This window comes from Papio anubis, chromosome 13 (assembly GCF_008728515.1).
Source record: "Papio anubis isolate 15944 chromosome 13, Panubis1.0, whole genome shotgun sequence".
NCBI classification, from domain to species: Eukaryota; Metazoa; Chordata; class Mammalia; order Primates; family Cercopithecidae; genus Papio; species Papio anubis.
The window spans coordinates 63,355,965-63,374,293 of NC_044988.1; the positions used below are offsets into that span (position 1 = coordinate 63,355,965).

The 18,329-nt window shown below is 42.6% G+C and overlaps 1 protein-coding gene across 8 annotated transcripts in view; it reads left to right on the forward strand.

The window, feature by feature from the left end:
* Positions 1 to 18,329, forward strand: part of UNC13B (unc-13 homolog B) — a 232,897-nt gene that overhangs the window by 175,433 nt on the left and 39,135 nt on the right. For 2 of the 8 annotated variants that reach the window (XM_031654839.1, XM_009188556.4), the window contains exons 2-3: positions 5,097 to 7,613; positions 18,252 to 18,274. The exons of the other annotated variants lie outside the window; for them this stretch is intronic. In XM_031654839.1, the coding sequence (XP_031510699.1) occupies positions 5,330 to 7,613; positions 18,252 to 18,274 (2,307 nt within the window). In that variant the 5' untranslated portion in view covers positions 5,097 to 5,329. The remainder of the gene's footprint in view (positions 1 to 5,096; positions 7,614 to 18,251; positions 18,275 to 18,329) is intronic. 8 annotated transcript variants of the gene reach the window in all.

Here is an 18,329-nt window from a genome sequence, read left to right on the forward strand (position 1 = left end):
ATACAGCATAATTGACATATGACCCAGAAATGCTCTCTCCTCTGTTGGGGGGCTCAGAGCTCTTGAATTTCTGCTTGCTAGGATTGTTTCACACTAACTGAGAAGCTGCTTGATATATGTACATCGAGCCCTGGTCTGTTCCCAGAGGCCCCCTGGTTGTTTCCTCTAAGCCAGATTTGGGTCAGAAGCAATTTTTACAAGGAATAGTTACATTCCTAATTACATTTATTTGACAAGTCAGAGAGAAGGATAAAAGAATCAGCCATTTCAAAAAACTGAGGTGTTTTATTTTCGCTTTTTTGTTGGTAGGCTGGTGGTGATGCAATGTGGCTTAAGGGGTCTACTCCCTGCAGTATTTATTAGCTTTCCATCATTAAAGCTTTAATCTTTTTGATTAATTCATTTTGTTTTGATGTGCTACCTTTTCAAATGCAGATATTCCTTGAAAGGGCTGCCTTATTTTTCCCAGCCTTAGGCAGTCCTTAGGAAAAGAGCACAGAAAGGTATGGTTTTTTCCGGATTGTGTGTGTATGAAATTTGGAGAGTTGTCTAGAGTCAATAGGCCCACAAGGTAGGGCAGAGTGATAACATTGGGTGCCTTAAAGGAAACTCCAAGGCTAGGTGGACTCCAGAGCCTACTTACCCCATCCCAGCTCAAACATTACTTTTCTGTGGCCTTGTCTGCCTCATTTTGCTGGGCCTCTCACCTCCTTTCCATTCCCAACTCCTGAATTAAATCTTAATTTGTTTTTCTTTTTTTTTCTTTTTTTTTCTTTTTTTTTAGACAGGGTCTTGTTCTGTCACCCAAGCTGGAGTACAGCCTCAACCTCCTGTGCTCAAGTGACCCTCCCACTTCAGCCTCCCAAGCAGCTGGGACCACAGGCACATGCCACCATGCCCAGCTAATTTTTTATTTTTTTGTAGAGATGTGATCTCCCTACCTTGCCCATGCTGGTCTCTTAACTCCTGAGTTCAAAGGATCTTCCTGCTTTGGGCTCCCAAAGTGTTGTGATTATAGGCGTGAGCCACTGTGCCCAGCTAAATGCTTACTTTTTATTATAACTTTTATTATAATATGTATCACTTTATATTGTGATCATATATATATCTTTCTCTCCAAATCTTAATATATTACAGAGCAGGGACTGCATCTTCTCTCCCTGGCACACACAGTAAGTACTCATGCAGTTCAACTGACTTAGAGATCAAATGGTCCTTCTTACAGTTTGCTCCCTGTCATTTCACTTCTGTGGACAGTAGTAGCAAAGAGAGGCTGGGAAGGAGGTGAATTGGGCCTCGTGTCCCTGAGGGTTGCCCTTTCAGCCCATTCTAGCTTCTGATACTCAGTTGAGCTCAGCACAGTGACTGGTTGGTCCTCAGCATCACATCGAGCTCCATCCCCTGCTTCAAAGCCCAAAGACTGCATTACTAAGTGAGTTTGGTGCCCCTTCTGTATCACCAGAAGAGATTCTTGAGTTCAAAGTTCATCCCAGGGCAGTGGCTACCAACTCAGAAGGTGTGGAGGGTTTTGTTTGTTTAATATGGAAGCAAGCATCTTTGTTTGAGGCTGGGAGAAGTTGCTATGGCAGCTCTAGTTGAAAATTTCGTATTTGTCAGTAACATGGGGAACCAGGCAGCTCTGCCTTCAGTCTTCAGGAGGCCACAGGAAAGGACTCTAAACCCAGTGGCTATGCCATTTGCCCTCTGTGTGGCTGGCCAGCCAGTGTTGTAAGCACTGCAGTTTGGGAGGGAATACCTTGTAAGATGTCCAGGAAATGAGGCCAATTTGTCTGCAGGGCTGGGCACAGTGGCTCACACATGTAATCCTAGCACTTGGGAGGCGAGATGGACGGATCACCTGAGGTCGGGAGTTCGAGACCAGCCTGACCAACATGGAGAAACCCCATCTCTACTAAAAAAAAAAAAAAAAAAAATTATGTCTGCAGTATTGATCTGAGGGGCAGAAGCAGATAGGCCCCAGGTTAGCCTGGTCTACACTGAATCAGTAGCAGGGAAGTCAGCTTCATTATTGTTCCCGACAAACTGCCTTATCTGGACCAAAGTGAGGCTGGCCTTAGAAGACCTGGCAATGAATTCTGGGCCTCACCAGCATTGGAAAGATAAAGCTTGGCTCCTATAGCCATTTGTCCCTTCCTCATGCTTTCAGGGTATCTGAGAGATGGCCAGCCTCCTGACACTTGAATGGGGTGTTGGGAACTGAATTATTTACTCCTCCTTCTCCTTACCTTAAAAAGAAAACTTCTAGGAGAAAACAGGACTAACTTTAAGGGTGACACTCTCCTCGCAGGATTCCAGGCACTGCTGCAGACCATTAGAAGGGACTGGGAAAGGCAGGAGTCTGGGGCAGAAGTAAAAGTCATGGCTCACTCAAATTGTGCCATTTAGGTGGTTGGATGCTTGCTTTAGATATGGGTTTCCCTACTTTGTTGACTCAGGTACTTGCCACATCAGTAGCAATAACAACAGGACAGTGCTTTACAAAGTATGGATCTCTCATTTTAGCTTTATATAATAACATTCCTGTAATTATCTTCCCCATTTTACAGATGAGGAAACTAATTCACAAAGAGGTCAAGTGTTTAATCCAAGGTCACTGGTGGAACAAGACCCAAACTTAAGTCTCTTGATTGTCAGTCCAGTAGCACTTGCTCATGACTTCATGTAGTTGTATACAGAGCTTCCATCTTGGTTTACTAAGCTTACTAAACAATTCTAATTTTTTTTTTTTTTTGAGACAGAGTCTTGCTCTGTTGCCCAGGCTGGAGTGCAGTGGTGCAGTCTTGGCTCACTGCAACCTCTGCCTCCTGGGTTCAAGCAATTCTCCTGCCTCAGCCTCCTGAGTAGCTGGGATTACAGGTACCCGCCATCACACCCACCTAATTTTTGTATTTTTAGTAGACAGGGGGTTTCACCATATTGGCCAGGCTGGTCTCAAACTCCTGACCTTGTGATCTGTCTGCCATGACCTCCCAAAGTGCTGAGATTACAGGCATGAGCCACTGCGCCTGGCCGCAGTACTTCTTTTTTAAAGACAAACTTGAAAGGCCACTTGCAGCTCCAGCCGTTGTAGAGCCAGGAACATTGTTCAGGGCTAATACCAAGAGCAAATCAGGGATACCCAATCCCTACATGGTTGGGGAGAGAAAAAAAAAAAAAAGAAAAAAAGATTATCTTTGGAAATTCAGATTTTGTCCTTGTGGGAAGAGAGAAGGAAGACTTTGACATCCGCTAGACTTGGGAGCATAGTCTACCTAGGCAGCTGGGTACCAAGCCCAAGACCCAGAAATTCTGGTTGTGCACGTAGTGCATCTTTGCAGGCTACACTCACTTGGCCAGATTAGGGGCGTGGCTGGTCCTGGCCCCGTGAGACCTTGAGATGAAGCAGTAATGCCTCACACGATGGATAGGGTTCTTAGATGAAGAATTCCTCAATGAATTAGAGTTGTTAGATAAGCTGGAAAGAAGAGGAGAGATGTGAAATGGGAATACATGCAGTTTGTCTCTTGGTTCTTGGCTTAGTTATTTCTAGTAAAAAGAATCAGCTTCATCTTTATCTCAAGTCTTCTGACTCGTCCTTCTGGTTCCTCCTAGTCTGGGGAAGCACAATGCTTTTAAATTCCAGGCCCACAGACAAGATGTAGGTGGTGGCCTTTCCTGAAAATGGGTTGCCATGAGAGCAGTCTGCCTGTGTTCTTTAAGGCATTTTCCCACTTTTAGGGTTAACTTCAGTACTGGGAAAATAAAAGGAGGCGGAGTTTAGAAGATTTAGAAATCTCCATCAAATCTAGAAAATGGGGAAAGCATCCCTGGTCAAAGAACATGAAAAGTAGCATGTCTCCCACCAATCCATCTTTCCCTCCCAGGAGACCTAGCAGGACTGGAGTATTAGCCCATGTGCCTCCTGGATCTCTGCTTTCTCCCTTGTACTTTTCACTCTACTGCTTCCATCCACTCTCCACATTCTCGGTAAAAAGGGAATGTATTCTCACTTCACATGAGGTAATCATCATCTCTGCCTCTGTAATGCAGTCACCAATAGCTTAGGGTGTAGGGACTAGACTGGTGGCAAGTCTGTCTTTACCTTATTGGAGAAGAGTAAAGCACCCTGGAGCCCTCTGTGAGGTAACCCTCCCCCACATGTCCCATGTGATATTCTCTCTCGGCCAGGCAGAGGGTTAGATTAACCCTTTGTTATTAATACTTGAGCAGTGGACAGTGTGCTGGACAATCACTTATTGTGGTGCTCTGAAAGATCCTCTGCGGGCCAGGAAAGCCAAACCCAGATATTGATTAGCTGCAGCAAGCCCTTAGAGAGTATTAAGTGCAGCTCAGGAGCACCAAGCTAAGCCTAAACCTCCTTCATTCCCCATTGTGAGTTCATGATACCTGTGTCTTTGGCTACCTGCCTCTCTAGATTTAAACATGCTAAATGCCACCTACATCTGGACAGTGTGTGCATACTGTGCCACTTTATTCTAGAGTTAGGTAAAGAAATATTTTTCCCGCTAAGTTTAAAATACTTGCCATAGTCCTTTCTCCAAATTAATGGTTGCCATCACTCAACAAAGGGAAAATACTTTGTGCTATAAGCACAGGCAGGGGTAAACTTTTGAGTAAGTGGAGTCTTCACCAGAACAACAAACTGGAAAAAAAAGAAAGAAACATTCCTTGTCTTGTCTTTTACTATGTATGTGATTCGAGCCTTGGTGGTTAAGCATTTGTTTGTTTATTTCTGAGCCAGACTCCTAGTACTGAATTTTGTGAAAGTTCAAATAAGGAGTTACTCATTGACCTTACCTCATCTACCTCCCAGCAGCTTGTCTCAATACCGTTGACTTTGGATACTTGCCTAGAACACCAGGACTTTATTTTAATTTTACACTGATACTGTAATGGGAAGCTAATGAGAAAGAACTGACTGCCCATAGCCTTTAAGGCTGGGGTTGGGAGGCAGGTCAGGGTTGATTCCTATAGTCTTAGAAGATAATGTTTTTATTCCTGCTTGACAACTTGATTCAAACTAAAATCATCCTGCTACTTTCTGACCTGAGTGCACTATTTTCCTTTTTCACTAGCTACAGGATAAATCAAGCCAGGATCCAGGGGCATGTGCCAGGTTTGGAGGCCACACATGGGGCCATTCCAGGCAGCACTGTGGGCTAAGCCCAAAGCATCAGCCAGCAATAATTGCTAGAAACAAAATGAAAAGAGCAGGACAGGCTGTTGCCTTCCAAGGTAATCTGTATTAAGCATCCTGACCAGAAATAAGAGGAAGAAGCAGAGAACCCCTCAGACCCTGAGGGAGAAAATGAAGCGATTGTTGCAAGAGTCAGAGGAAGAAATCATGGTTACCTTGGGACCCTCCTCCAGGCTTTCCCCAGATAAGGCTAAGGCAGAGACCATGTGTAGCACCAAGAGCAAATCCTCTGGCCCTGCTGGATCCTTACCAGAGGACAACTCCCTGCCCCCATGCTGTGGGTCAGCAGCCTTAGCCATTGGTGGAGATAGAGATGGGGACCTGGCCCAGCTTTGCAGCTTTGGGCAGCAGAACAACAGCCAGCGTTCTCTGGGCTCCACTGCCTATGTTTCAGGGTCTGGTTCTCAGGATCCCTCATCTGTCAGCATAACCACAAGCTGTCATGAGCTCCCAGAGAGGAACCAAGCCAAGACCCTTTTGTCCAGAGGCCATGGCCAAGGCCGTAGCCGTGAACAGCGGGAACCTTTGGGGGATGTAGTAGAATACATCATCAGAGAGCTGCAAGGCATCAGCCGTCTCCAGACTGAGATTGCTGAGCTGCGGCAGCACTTGAGCCAAGTCCGGGGCTCCGTGGATGAAGTCTCTAGCTGTGTAGACTCAGTACTGAGTGAAATAGAAGGCTTACAGGTGAGCAGCTGTTCCCTGGCCAAGGTGTGTGAGGGGGAAAAGGCCCAGGAACCCCATGTGGACAGACCCAGTGAGGAAGCCATTCTGTATTTGTATGGCCTTCCTGAACAAGATGGAGAAAATACTATGGAACTGGTGGAAAGCTTTCTAGCCAAGTACCTTTGCGTTAATGGCATGCAGTGCAACAGGTACATTAAAAAGGCTTACAGGGCAGGCACATCCCCTTCCCCTAGACCCACTGTTGTGAAGCTTGCCCATCTAGAGCATAGAGACTTCATCTTGCAGAAATCCATCCTCTTGCAGAATATGGGAGTCCGAATTGCCACCAGAGAAGAACCAAGCTGCCCACAGGCTTGTAAGAATCCCCAAAAGGAGTCTATATCATTTTTTCAACAACAACATCAGGATTATAGTCGGACTTCTTTAAACCAGGATGAACCAGTTCTTCAGATGGAAACAGGGGACAGGGGACCCATAACAGGAACATATCAGATGAAGGCTCAGGATCAACAGAGAGAGCACCAGGCCCCTGAGCAGCAAGGCCCTTGCTTTCTACTCCAGAACAATTTATCAAAGGAAAGTGATGTGCCCAAGCTAGGGGATGAAATAAAAGGAACATCAAGAATATGTCAAGTTATCAGTGGCAGCTGTGATGAACTGTCAGAGAAAAAGCCTTCTCTGTCTACCCCCCATCAATTTGAGGAACCTGCCCTAGTATTAATCTCAAAAGAGGAGGATTCTGGGAAGTCGCAGTTTTTCAAACAGTACAGCCATGAAGGTGAAGCATATAAAATAGGAAAACCAGAAAATGACTGCCACGATAAAAGTGAGGCCAGCAGCTGCCTGTCACTGTCTGGGTTGCTGAAGACAGAGAGAATAAACGTGGAGGACAAGCTCCTGGGCTGTGAAGCTGGGCTCGATATTCTGAGCTCAAAGGAACTAGAGGACCTTTTGGCAGACAAGTCCAGAAGGCTTGCAGCTCTGAGCTGCGACAGCATGATGGAGGAAATTGTCATAGGGCCTGAGACTTTCAGTGACATGATTCATATTGACCTGAATGAAGAGGAGGAGTGTGCTGCTCACGTCCTTAAGGATGTCTTTGACAAGTCTTCTTGTGTTCTGGGTGGCTCTCAGGAGGATGAGGATGTGGAAATCAAGTTTTATACCAGTAAACTGGGCCGAGCAATTCACCACTTTCGTTCTGCTCTGCAGGGTGTGTTTCAGAAGCTGGAGAACAGTGGGTCCATCAGTCCTGAGGACCTGGAAAGCAATGAGAGTGGTTCCCAGTCAGAGAACAGTGATCGACTTCTTGGGACAGTGAGTTCAGGGGGTGCCCAGGATTGCTCACTGGAGAGTCCTGGGAGTCAGGGGAGTGAAAGCTTGCTCAGTGTGGTCTCTGGTGGAGTTGGCATCTCTACACAGGGAGAGCAAACCCCTCAGGATCCAAGCAACTTCTCTCTTGCTTCTAATAACTCATTGCCAAGTTTTGCTCTGGCTCCATGTCTGGGAAGTGAGACTTGTTCCAGGCCTGAATCTCCCAAACAGGGCAGACTGAGCCTAGAGCAAGTGTGTACAGAGACCATTTATCTCAACAAGTGCATCAACAATTTTAAGAATGTTCTAAGAGAGAAAAGACTAAGGCAGAAAAAACTTTTGCACGAGCTAGTACAGAAGGCAAACCGTCTCTCAGTAGAAGACATGCACTCAGGTATTCTGAGTCCCTATTTAAGAGGGTCCCAGCTGGCCAAAGTATGGCCTCCATCTGGCCAGCATGAGACCTGGTGTGGTGGCAAGTTTAATAAGGTGTTGATTGATGTGCATAGCTTGAATCAGGCTAAATTACTCAAGTAGAGAGCTTAAGCTAATCCTGTGGAAATTGGAGTGAAAGAGGGTTCTCAAGCAAGAGGAAGCTGTCCTTAGGGAGCTTCCAATCTCTTGTTGGGGTGCTATACGTGTTCAAAAGAGGGAGGAGCATCTGGAGCGGAAGTAGTTTGCAGCTGCAGAGCTTTTAGGATATCAGATGTAAAGAAGGGGTGGGAGTGAGAGGCAGGAGTTGGGGATGAGACATACTTGCTCACAGGCACTAGAACAGCTGAGAAAGAATCTTGTGTTGCATTTAAAAATTCTTCTCCGTGGGTTTTTTGCTGAGATAAGATTGCCATTTCCCCGGTAGCTGATGAGGCTTCTCTCATAGGCCTCTGTGGGAATTTCCCCTACCCCATCCTGTCTCTTCCTAGTACCTGACTTGCTGACACAGAACCTTATTTCTGATTTGGGGCATCCAGGAGCTACTTATAGTGCTGACCTAGCCCTAGAGCCCAGCGTTGCCCTCCACCAGTCTTATTCCCTTTCTTCCATCTCCCCCTAAAAGCTGTTCACCTGAGAGCTGGCGAATGGAATGTTTTTTGACTACAAGAAGTAAGAGAACATTTTTCTAGGCAGTATGGAGATATGTAGCTTTAAAATTACTCCTCCCAATCAAAATTAAATTTATCCAAAGAGCATATGCTATATTCATCCAGTTTTATATTTAAATGGGGTTGTCCTCTTATGCTTGTAACCTGATTAATCTTCCTAAGGCAACATCTAAATTATGAGGCATATTGTGTTGGCAAAGGTGTGAGGGAATATGCACTTGTACATTGCTGGTGGGATGGGAGTATAAATTGGCATAATCTCTAAGGAAGGCAATTGGCAAAATTTATCAAAATTACGAATATATATACCCTTTAAGTCCTCAACACCATTTACAGGAATGTATCCTGCAGACATATTTTCACATGTGGAAGTGACATATGTACAAGGCTATTTTTGAAGCATTGCTTTTAATAGCAAAAATTAAAAATAACCTAAACATTCATCAGGAAATACTGGTTAAATAAATTATTGACATGTCCAAACAATGGGATATAGTACTGTGTAGCTATAAAAAGAAAGAGGTAGCTCTCCTGAAATGGAAAGTTATCTAAGATATATTGACATACAAAAAAAAAAAGCGAAGTGCAGAGCAGTATGTATAAGATGCTTTCATTTGTATGAAAAGAGGGAAAAATACAATACACTTACTTATAATGTCTGCTTGTATGTGTATAGAATATCTAATGAAAGATATGTAAGAAACGGGTACATTGTTGCCCATGGGGAAATGTATTAAGTGAACTAATGGAATGGGAGGGAGATTTTTCTCTGTGTGCCTTCTTTTAATTTTTAGAATTTGAATCATATGAATATAATACTAAGCCATAAAGTTACATTTAAAAATGAAAATTATGTCATTCTCTTTTCAAATTTCCCTAGAGCTCCTTCTTAGAACTTATCAAAAAGAGTCTAAATTCCTTCACTTTGCATCCAAGGTCACTGCCATTCGTCTCTAGTTTATATTTCCAGGCTTATCTCCCTTTGTCCCACCATAAGTCTTTCAAAAGGAAGCTTTGCTGTCATACAAATTTGCCTTGTACTTTCTATTCTTAGCATATTCATATATACATGCTTCCTTCTAACATAAAATGCTGTTTGCCATTTCGACCTAGCAGAATTCACCTATTCTTCAACATATATCACCTCCTCCAGGAAGCTTTCTGAGGCAGTAGTTCCTCAGCTGTAAGGGATTTCTCTCTCTACATAACTTTGCAGTCTCTTCTTCTTCCCAGGCACTGAGAAATTATTTCAGTACAGCAACAATAGAAACAACAAATATCAAAGCAATACTTCTTACAAACTCTTTAAATATTGGTGGAGTTGATGTTAGCATGAGCACCAGCGATGAGGACACGTGTGTCTAACTCTTCAGCTTGCAGAGTTTCCTTTCTGGGCTGCATCCTTCTAGGCAATGCAGAAGCTTGTGGTGCCGTGGTAGGCAGGTGGTAGTAGCAATAGTCGTGATGAATAGAAGGTTTTCTAAAGCACCAATAAGAAAGCAAGCCACAGTTCTGGGTCCTATCCAAGACTCTGGCCTGAGGGCTGCAGAGAGAATCATGGACAGGGTGCTCCAGCACTCCCATGCATAGAGCAGGACAAGCACACAGGCCAGACTCTCACCAAATAGACTTCACTGGAGCAGTCCCCTAAGCTAGTAAACCGATTCAGTATCACAGAGACTACCAGGATAACGAAGCATTTGAAAACTCTGCTTTCTATACTGTTCTGCCTGGGATCTTTTAGGGCCTAAACTTACTAGTTATAGCTTATGATTAATTTGAGTTAGTTTTCATCTTTTTTTCCTTGGTATGTGCCAGGTACTGTTTTAAATACTCTCAGGTGTATTGTATAAAATTCAATTCTTTTATTCCTGTCACTCCACCAAAATAGCTTTGGTCAGGGCCATTAGATGTCCATCAAATTGACAAAGTAATGGTTCATTTTCAGTCTTCTTTTTATCAGTCAGCAATTTGACACAGTTGATAATCACTTCCCTCTTTTTATTATAACAGCTTTATTGAGTTATAATTCATGTGCCATAAAATTCACCTTAAAGTCACTTAAAAAGTATAGAATTGAATGGTTTTTAGTTTATTCATAGTTATGCAGACATCACCACTATCTAATTTCACAACATTTCCATCACCCCATAAGAAACCTTTTACCCATTGGCAGTCACTCGCCAATTCTCTTTGCCCCCCAGCCTCTGGCAACCATTAATTTACTTCCTGTTTCTATGAATTTGCCTACTATGGACATTTCATATAAATGGATTTATAAAATATGTGCCCTTTTGTGTCTGGCATAATGTTTTTAAGGATGTTGTAGCATGTATCAGTACTTCATTTCTTTTTCTGGCTGAACAATATTTATTGATGGATATTTTTTAATCCATCAGTTGTTGGACATTTGAGTTATGGTTACCACTTCTTGCCTATTATGAATAATGCTGCTATGAACATTTGTATACAAGTTTTTCTATGGAACTATATTTTCAGTTCTCTTGGGTATTTACCTAGAAGTAAAATTGCTGGGTCATATGGTAATTCTGTTTACCATTTGAGGAACTGCCAGACTGTTTTCCAAAGTACTGTACTATTTACATTCCCACCCGTAACAGATGAAGGTTCTAATTTCTCTACATCCTTGGCAACACTAGTTATCTTTTTTATTATAGCCATCCTAGTGGATATGAAGTGGTATCTCATTGTGGTTTTGATTTGTGTTTGTCTAGTGACTAATGATGTTGAACATCTTTTCATGTGCTCATTGGCCATTTTTCTGTCTTCTTTGAAGTAATGTCTATTTAAGCCTTTGCCCACTTTTAAATTGAGTTTTCTTTCCTTTTGTTTCTGAGCTGTAGTAATTATTTATATATTCTGAATATAAGTCCCTTATCAGATATATTATTTGTAAATATTTTCTCTCATTCTGTGGGTTGTCTTTTCACTTTCTTAACAGTGTCCTTTGAAGCATAAATTTTTTTATTGTTTTGTTTTTTCAAAAATCCTGTTGGCCAGGTCTGGTGGCTCATGTCTGTAATCCCAGCACTTTGGGAGGCCAAGGCGAGAGGATCACTTGGGCCCAGAAATTTGAGACCAGCCTGGCCAACATAGTGAGACCTTGTCTTTACTAAAAATCAAAAAACAATTTTTTGTGCTAAAATATACATAACATAAAATTTATTATTTAAACCATATTTTTTTCTGAATGTTATGTGGAACATTTTAACCATTTAAAAATGTATAGTTCCATAACATCAAGTACATTCATATTGTTCTGCAACCATCACTACCGTTCATCTCCAGAATGCTTCTCATCTTGCAAAGCTGAAACTCTGTACCTATTAAATAATAACTCCTCACCTCATCTCACCCCAGTCCCTGGTAACTGCCACTCTACTTTCTGTCTCTATGAATTTGACTACTCTAAGTACCTCATGTAAGTGGAATCAAATAACATTTGTCCTTTTTTGACTGGCTTATTCCACTTAGCATAATGTCCTCAAGGTTCATCCATGTTGTAATGTGTCAGAATTTCACTCCTTTTTAAGGCTGCATTGTATCCCATTATACACATATATCACATTTTATTTATCTGTTCACTCATCAGGACACACATTGCTCCACCTTTTGGCTATTGTAAACAATGCTGTTCTAAACAGGGGTATACAAATATCTTTTTGAGTCCCTGCTTTGATATCTTTTGGCTATGTACCCCAAAGTGAATTGATCGAATTATATGGTAATTCTAATTTTTTGAAGAATCCCCATACCATTTTCCATGGTGGCTGCACTGTTTTACATTCCCACCATCAGGGCACAAGGGTTCCTTCCAATTTCTCTACATTTTCTTCAACACTTGTTATTTTCTGTGTTTTTGTTTTTGTTTTTGTTTTAAGTAATAGCCATTGTAATGAGTATGAAGTAGAGCACAAAAGTTTTAAATTTTGATGAAGTGCAGTTTATCTATTTTTTTCTTGTTTTGATTGTGCTTTTGGTGTCACAGCTGAGAAATCATTGGTTAATCTGAAGTCAGAAAGATTTGCTTCTATGTTTTTTTTAAGAGTTTTGTTTTGTTTTGGTTTTTTTTGAGACGGAGTTTCGCTCTGTCGCCCAGGCTGGAGTGCAGTGGTGTGATCTCAGCTCACAGCAACCTCTGCCTCCTGAGTTTGAGCAATTCTTCTGCCTCAGCCTCCTGAGTAGAGTAGCTGGGATTACAGGCATCCACCACCCAGCCTGGTTAATTTTTTGTACTTTTAGTAAAGAGGAGGTTTCACTATGTTGGCCAGGCTGGTCTCGAACTCCTGACCTGAAGTGACCTTCCTGCCTTGGCTTCCCAAAGTTCTGGGATTACAGGCTTGAGCCACCGCACCCAGCCAGTTTTGAGTTAATTTTTGTGCATAGTATGAGGTAGGAGTATGCTTTATTCTTGTACATATGGATATCTAGTTGTCCCAGAATGATTTGTTGAAAAGATTACTCTTTTTTCATTGAATAGTCTTAGCACTCTTATCAAAAATCAATGACTATAAATGTAAGAGTTTATGTCTGGACTCAATTTTATTCTATTGATATTCAGTCTTTGTGCTCAATTCCTTCTTTTTGAAACACTTTCTTCATTTGGCTTCCAGAACACCTCTCTGTCTTGGTTTCCCCCTTTCCCCCAGCATTACTGGCCATTCCTTCTTAATTATCTTTGCTCTTCCTCTCCCGAACCTTGTAGCATCCTAGGATTCAATCTTGACTTCCTATACTTACTTCCTAGATGATAATCTTTCAATCCCGTGAGTTTCATAAGCATTCCCAGGTTTACATCTCCAGCCCAGACATCTTCCATGAACACCAGACTCCAAATCCACCTAACACCTCCATATGGATGTAAAAAGGCATCTCATTTGACATATCCAAAACCAAACTCCTGATCTTTCTTCCCAAGCTCCTGCCAAACCTGCCTTTCCTATTGTCTTTCTTACCCATCTGTGGCATCTGTATTCTTGCAGCTACTCAGGCCCAATCCATAGAGTCATTCTTGACTCCCCCTTTTCTCTCACAACCTGTATTCAGTCCATTAGTAAATTCCACTTCCTCCACCTTTAAAAAATATCTTGAATCTTGCCACTATTTCTGCTTGCACTACTGTCATCCTTGTTTAAGCCACTGTTTTCTCTCATCTAGATTACTGCAATGGTCTCACTAGTCTCCCTGCTTCTAGAATCTTGTTCCTCTACAGTCTGTTCTCACAACAATCAGAGTAATCCCCATAGAGCATGAGTCAGGTTATATCACTTCTCTGCTCAATGATTTCCTGTCTCACTCAGAATAGACACCAGCATTCTTACAAAGGTCTGTAGAGCCCTATTTGAACTGGTACTTTATTGCAAACTTGCTGTTTCTCCACACCAATTATGCTCTCACCTCAGGCTTTGCATTTGCTATATGTTCTTCTGAAAATACTTTTTCCCAGAACTCCAAATGACTTCTTTACTAATTTCTTTCAAGTGTCTGCTTTGATACCACCTGTCAATGAGGCCACCCTAACAACCTGTTTTTAGACTTTTAATAACATCTCTACTTCCATCATCGGGGGGCATTATCTTTTTCCCTTATCTGAATTTTTCAGCAGAGTTCCTATCACATGTGACATAGTATATTGTTATTTCTTATGGAAAGCAGACCCTGGAACAAGAATGCCTGTATGAATTTTGGCTTTGCCACTTGCTGGCATCTTTCTTAACCTCTCTGATCTTCAATTTAATTATCAAAGAAGTGGAGGTAATAATGGCATTTACCCAGTGTGGAGTTGTGAGAAATAAATGAGCTTACCCAAATAAAATGCCAGATACAAAGTAAGTGTTTGATTAGTATCAGCTACTATCATCATCTTCATCATTGTTTATTATCTGCTCCTCTTACAAGAATAAAAGCCTCTCAGGATCAGGGAGTTTGTTTCATTCATTGCCACATCACCAGCACTGACTGAGAACAGTGCCTAGTGTGCACATTAGGTTCTTTTAAAATTTTTTTAGTTAAATTTTTTTTTTTAAAGACAGAGTCTCAGTCTGTCACCCCGGCTGGAGTGCAGTGGAGTGATCAGAGCTCACTGCAACCTTGATCTCCTGGGCTCAGTGGATCCTCCCAACCCAGTCTCAAGTAGCTGCACTGCACATGCAGGCACATGCCACCACTATAGGCATATGCCACCACACCCAGCTAATTTTTTCATGTTTTGTAGAGATGGGGTCTCACTTTGTTACCCAGGTTGTTCTTGAACTCCTGGCTTCAAGTTATCCTTCCTCCTGCCTTAGTCTCCCAAAGTGTTGGAATTATAGGCATGAGCCACCATGACCAGTCCTTAGTATAATAGGTTCTTAAGAAATGAATCCTTGCAATAACGCTGAGAGGTAGTTGTTCTTATACCTATCTTTTTATAGGTAAGGAAATGTAGGCTCAAATAAGTTGAGCATCTCAAGTCTTTTGACTCTCAATAATAGAGTTAAGATTGTATTATTGGGTATACTGAGGGGAGGGCTGGTGAGGAGGAATGTCACTTCCTTATAAAATGGACTGTCTGAAAGAGTGACAGAGATCATTCTTAGGGGGTCAGGGGTTTTCCTGCAAAGCAGTTGTTTTGTAGACATTTATAACTTAACCTGCAAACAAATCTAAGTAGAAAAATCCTAAGGCATTTTAGGGAGTTAGGAAGCACAGAAAGTTTGATTCTCAACAAGAAAAAAAATTGTTTTTTAATGTTTGTCCAATGGGTGGGACAAACTGAAGAGCCAGTATAGCAGTTCCTCAGGGTCTGGAAATGGTACAGGCTACTGGTTAAGAGACTTATACCTTCTCTGGTTGGGCAGGTGACACTTCTTAGAATAGCTGTTGTTTTCTAAGTACTGAAAGTTATAGTTTTCTTTTACTACATACAAATGATAGGCGATGTGCTAAGCCCTCAGGCTACAAAGGTGAAATAATATATAATAATATATAATCCTTTTTTTCTGAAGAAGTAGTATAAAGTGAGAAATAGTATAAAGGAAGATGTTTATACAGACATCTACAATATACGATACTACAAAACAGTATTAACGACATACTGCCTTAGAAGTATGGACATAGAATGGTGGAGACTGGGGCAGCTAGTGGAGAGGCACCTAATACTACCTTGGGAAGGAAAGCAGATAAAGAAATTTCACAGAGTCATTAGTATTTGAACTAAGTCTTAAGGAATATGCCTGAGTCCACCCAGTAGGCTGGGTGTGGGAGGGAGGTGTGAAAAGTCTCAGATGTGATAGACAATGTTCAGTAAGACTTGAATACAGGACACGTGAGGAGCGGAAGGAAAGTAAGCTAGAACTGTAGGGAAAGTACAAATCTTGAAGCACTTTATGTGCTACAGTAAGCAACGGGGAGAATTGACGCAATTAAGCAAAGAAAAAAATGCGATCAGAATTTTGAAATGGGAAATGTGGGCCGGGCGCGGTGGCTCAAGCCTGTAATCCCAGTACTTTGGGAGGCCGAGACAGGCGGATCACGAGGTCGGGAGATCGAGACCATCCTGGCTAACACGGTGAAACCCCCGCCCTACTAAAAAAAAAATACAAAAACTAGCCGGGCGAGGGGTGGTGGGCGCCTGTATCCCAGCTACTCGGGAGGCTGAGGCAGGAGAATGGCGGGAGTATGAGGCTTGCAGTGAGCTGAGATCCGCCACTGCACTCCAGCCTGGCTGGCTGTGAGCCAGACTCCGCCTCAAAAAAAGAAAAAAAAAAGAAATGGGAAATGTGGAGTATGGATTGGAGAGGAGCAAGTCTAGTGGCAGAGAGGTCAGCTTGGAGTCTCCTGTTATAGCCCAGTTAAGAGAAGATGATAATGGCGTGTGAAATGGAAAGGCAGGAGTGGATGCCAGAGATATTTAGGAGATAGAAGGTACAGAGCTGAGTGATTGGATAGGGACAGAGTGCAGAGAGGGAGAGATCCATTGTCTGGCTGGGGACAGGAGAAGTTTAGAGATGGAAGATACAAGTTTAGTGTTTGGATATGTTGAATTTGAGCTAAGCATGCAATATCTAGGTGATACACACTAAACAGTGGTTAATGTGTTGTGATAAAGTAGGTATCTGAAGGTTAGGTATAACTCCTTTGAGAAGTGGAAGAAGGACCTGACTAATGGAATGGAGAGACTTATCAAGTGACACAGAGGGCCCAGTTGAAGTTAAAAATCTGCATCTATTTGCTCTGGTTGTCATCTGTACAATGGTGGGACTTGTCAAGGCATTGTATGTTAAATACCATGAGAAGGATGAATGTAACTTAGGTGCACTAGGATGGCCTTATTAACTCTTGCTTGGGTGGGCATCAGAGAAGGCTTCCCAGAACTGTGTTTTGGAGGAAGAGTTGAATTTTCCTCTATGGAAAGGTGGTGTGAGATGCTATTTCAGGCTAATGGAACAGAATGAGTAAATAAATATGTGGGGTTTTGAGTATGTGACTTCTTTGTGAAACAAGACAATTAGATTCTAGGAATGTATATGGGGTCAGGAAAGAGGCAGAGGAGAGGAATTTGGGGATTTGGGTCAGATCATGGAGAGCCTTGATGATTCTGTCAATGGATTGATTGGATTTTAGTCTTTAGGCATTATGGGGAGATCTGTGGGGAACAGAAGGACACAATCAACTTTGACATGGTTGTAGAATGTATTTAAGATAGTGGAGGAGGAGAAGTACATTTCCATTTTGAGTCATGGGGTCAGTTAAAGGATTGTTTGCCTAATTTTCTTACTCAAAGGGAACACATTATCCTGGGGGGTTGGGATGTAGATATGGAAGAGGTATGTCCCCATTCCAGGAAGTGTCTTTCTCATCTTTCCCACCTTCCTGGAGCTGTACTGTTTTGGAGGATTCCTGGTCACCTAGTCCAGGACAGGTGACCCATTAAGTAGGCAGAAATAGCTTGAAAAATTGGGAACCTGTGAATTCGATTCTTGAATTCTCCCCTCTACTTGTGATGTAATATCAATCGGCCTTTAAAAGAGAAAAGACTGTGGTGGGGCACTAATGGACCGAGGTGGGTGGACTTTCCTTACAGAAGGAAGCCTGTGGGCCTATCCATGTATGGCCTAGAAGGCAGTATAGACTCTGATGAATAGGAAAGGAGTAATCTTTATTTTTATCCTGTTATGGCTTTATTGGACCCTTCTGGAAATGTCAGTTTCCTTTAGAGTATTGTCCTGGGTTTGATAAATAATCAGATTTGGGATTGTAGTCATGGTTTTATCATCTAGATCACTGTGATTTCTATTAGGAAAGCAGCCAGTCAGTGCCCCCAGGCCTGTAGCCATTCAGCATCCTGGTTCTGGACTTAACTCCAGGCCCTACCCTGGCCCAACTTAAGTTTGGGTCTGAGAAACGGGCCAAAGCTCATTGGGTGAATGCGTGGCCAAGCCTGCATTGCAAAATGGAAAAGGCTCAGCCACCAGGGCCTTTGGAGTTTGAGGACTTATACCAGATCTAGAATAAGCTCATGTGGCTTCTGAGGAAGGAAATCACTCTGTGCTCAGCCAGCTTAGATAGCCTGTTGAAGTGGTCCTTGGTAACAAAGCTGGTCTTGCAGTCTTGGCAGCCCTGACCCTTGATACAGGCTACTTTGGAAAGGGGAAAAGGATGACTGGAACCCCTGGGTAGATTTTGTCCCTTGATTTAAGTAGCTCCAAGGATGTTCCAAACTAAAAAGCCTGGGCCAGCAAATACAGGTAGGAAGGATTCTGGAAGCCAGTCAGCTGGGCTCTGTGAACTGCCTAGTTGTCCCGAGGACCTCTCCCTCTCTTCCATGTCCGTCGGAGTTTAGCTGGCATTTTCTTTGGGTTCCTTACTTATAGGACTGAATCTACTAACCTTTCTGCCCTTTTTTTCTGCTCTTTCTCTCCTTGCAGAAGGAAAGCGAGGAGCCCTTCAGGTTGTGCCTATGACCCTTTGGGTCCTTTTTTGTCTATTTCCCTCCCCTCCTTCCC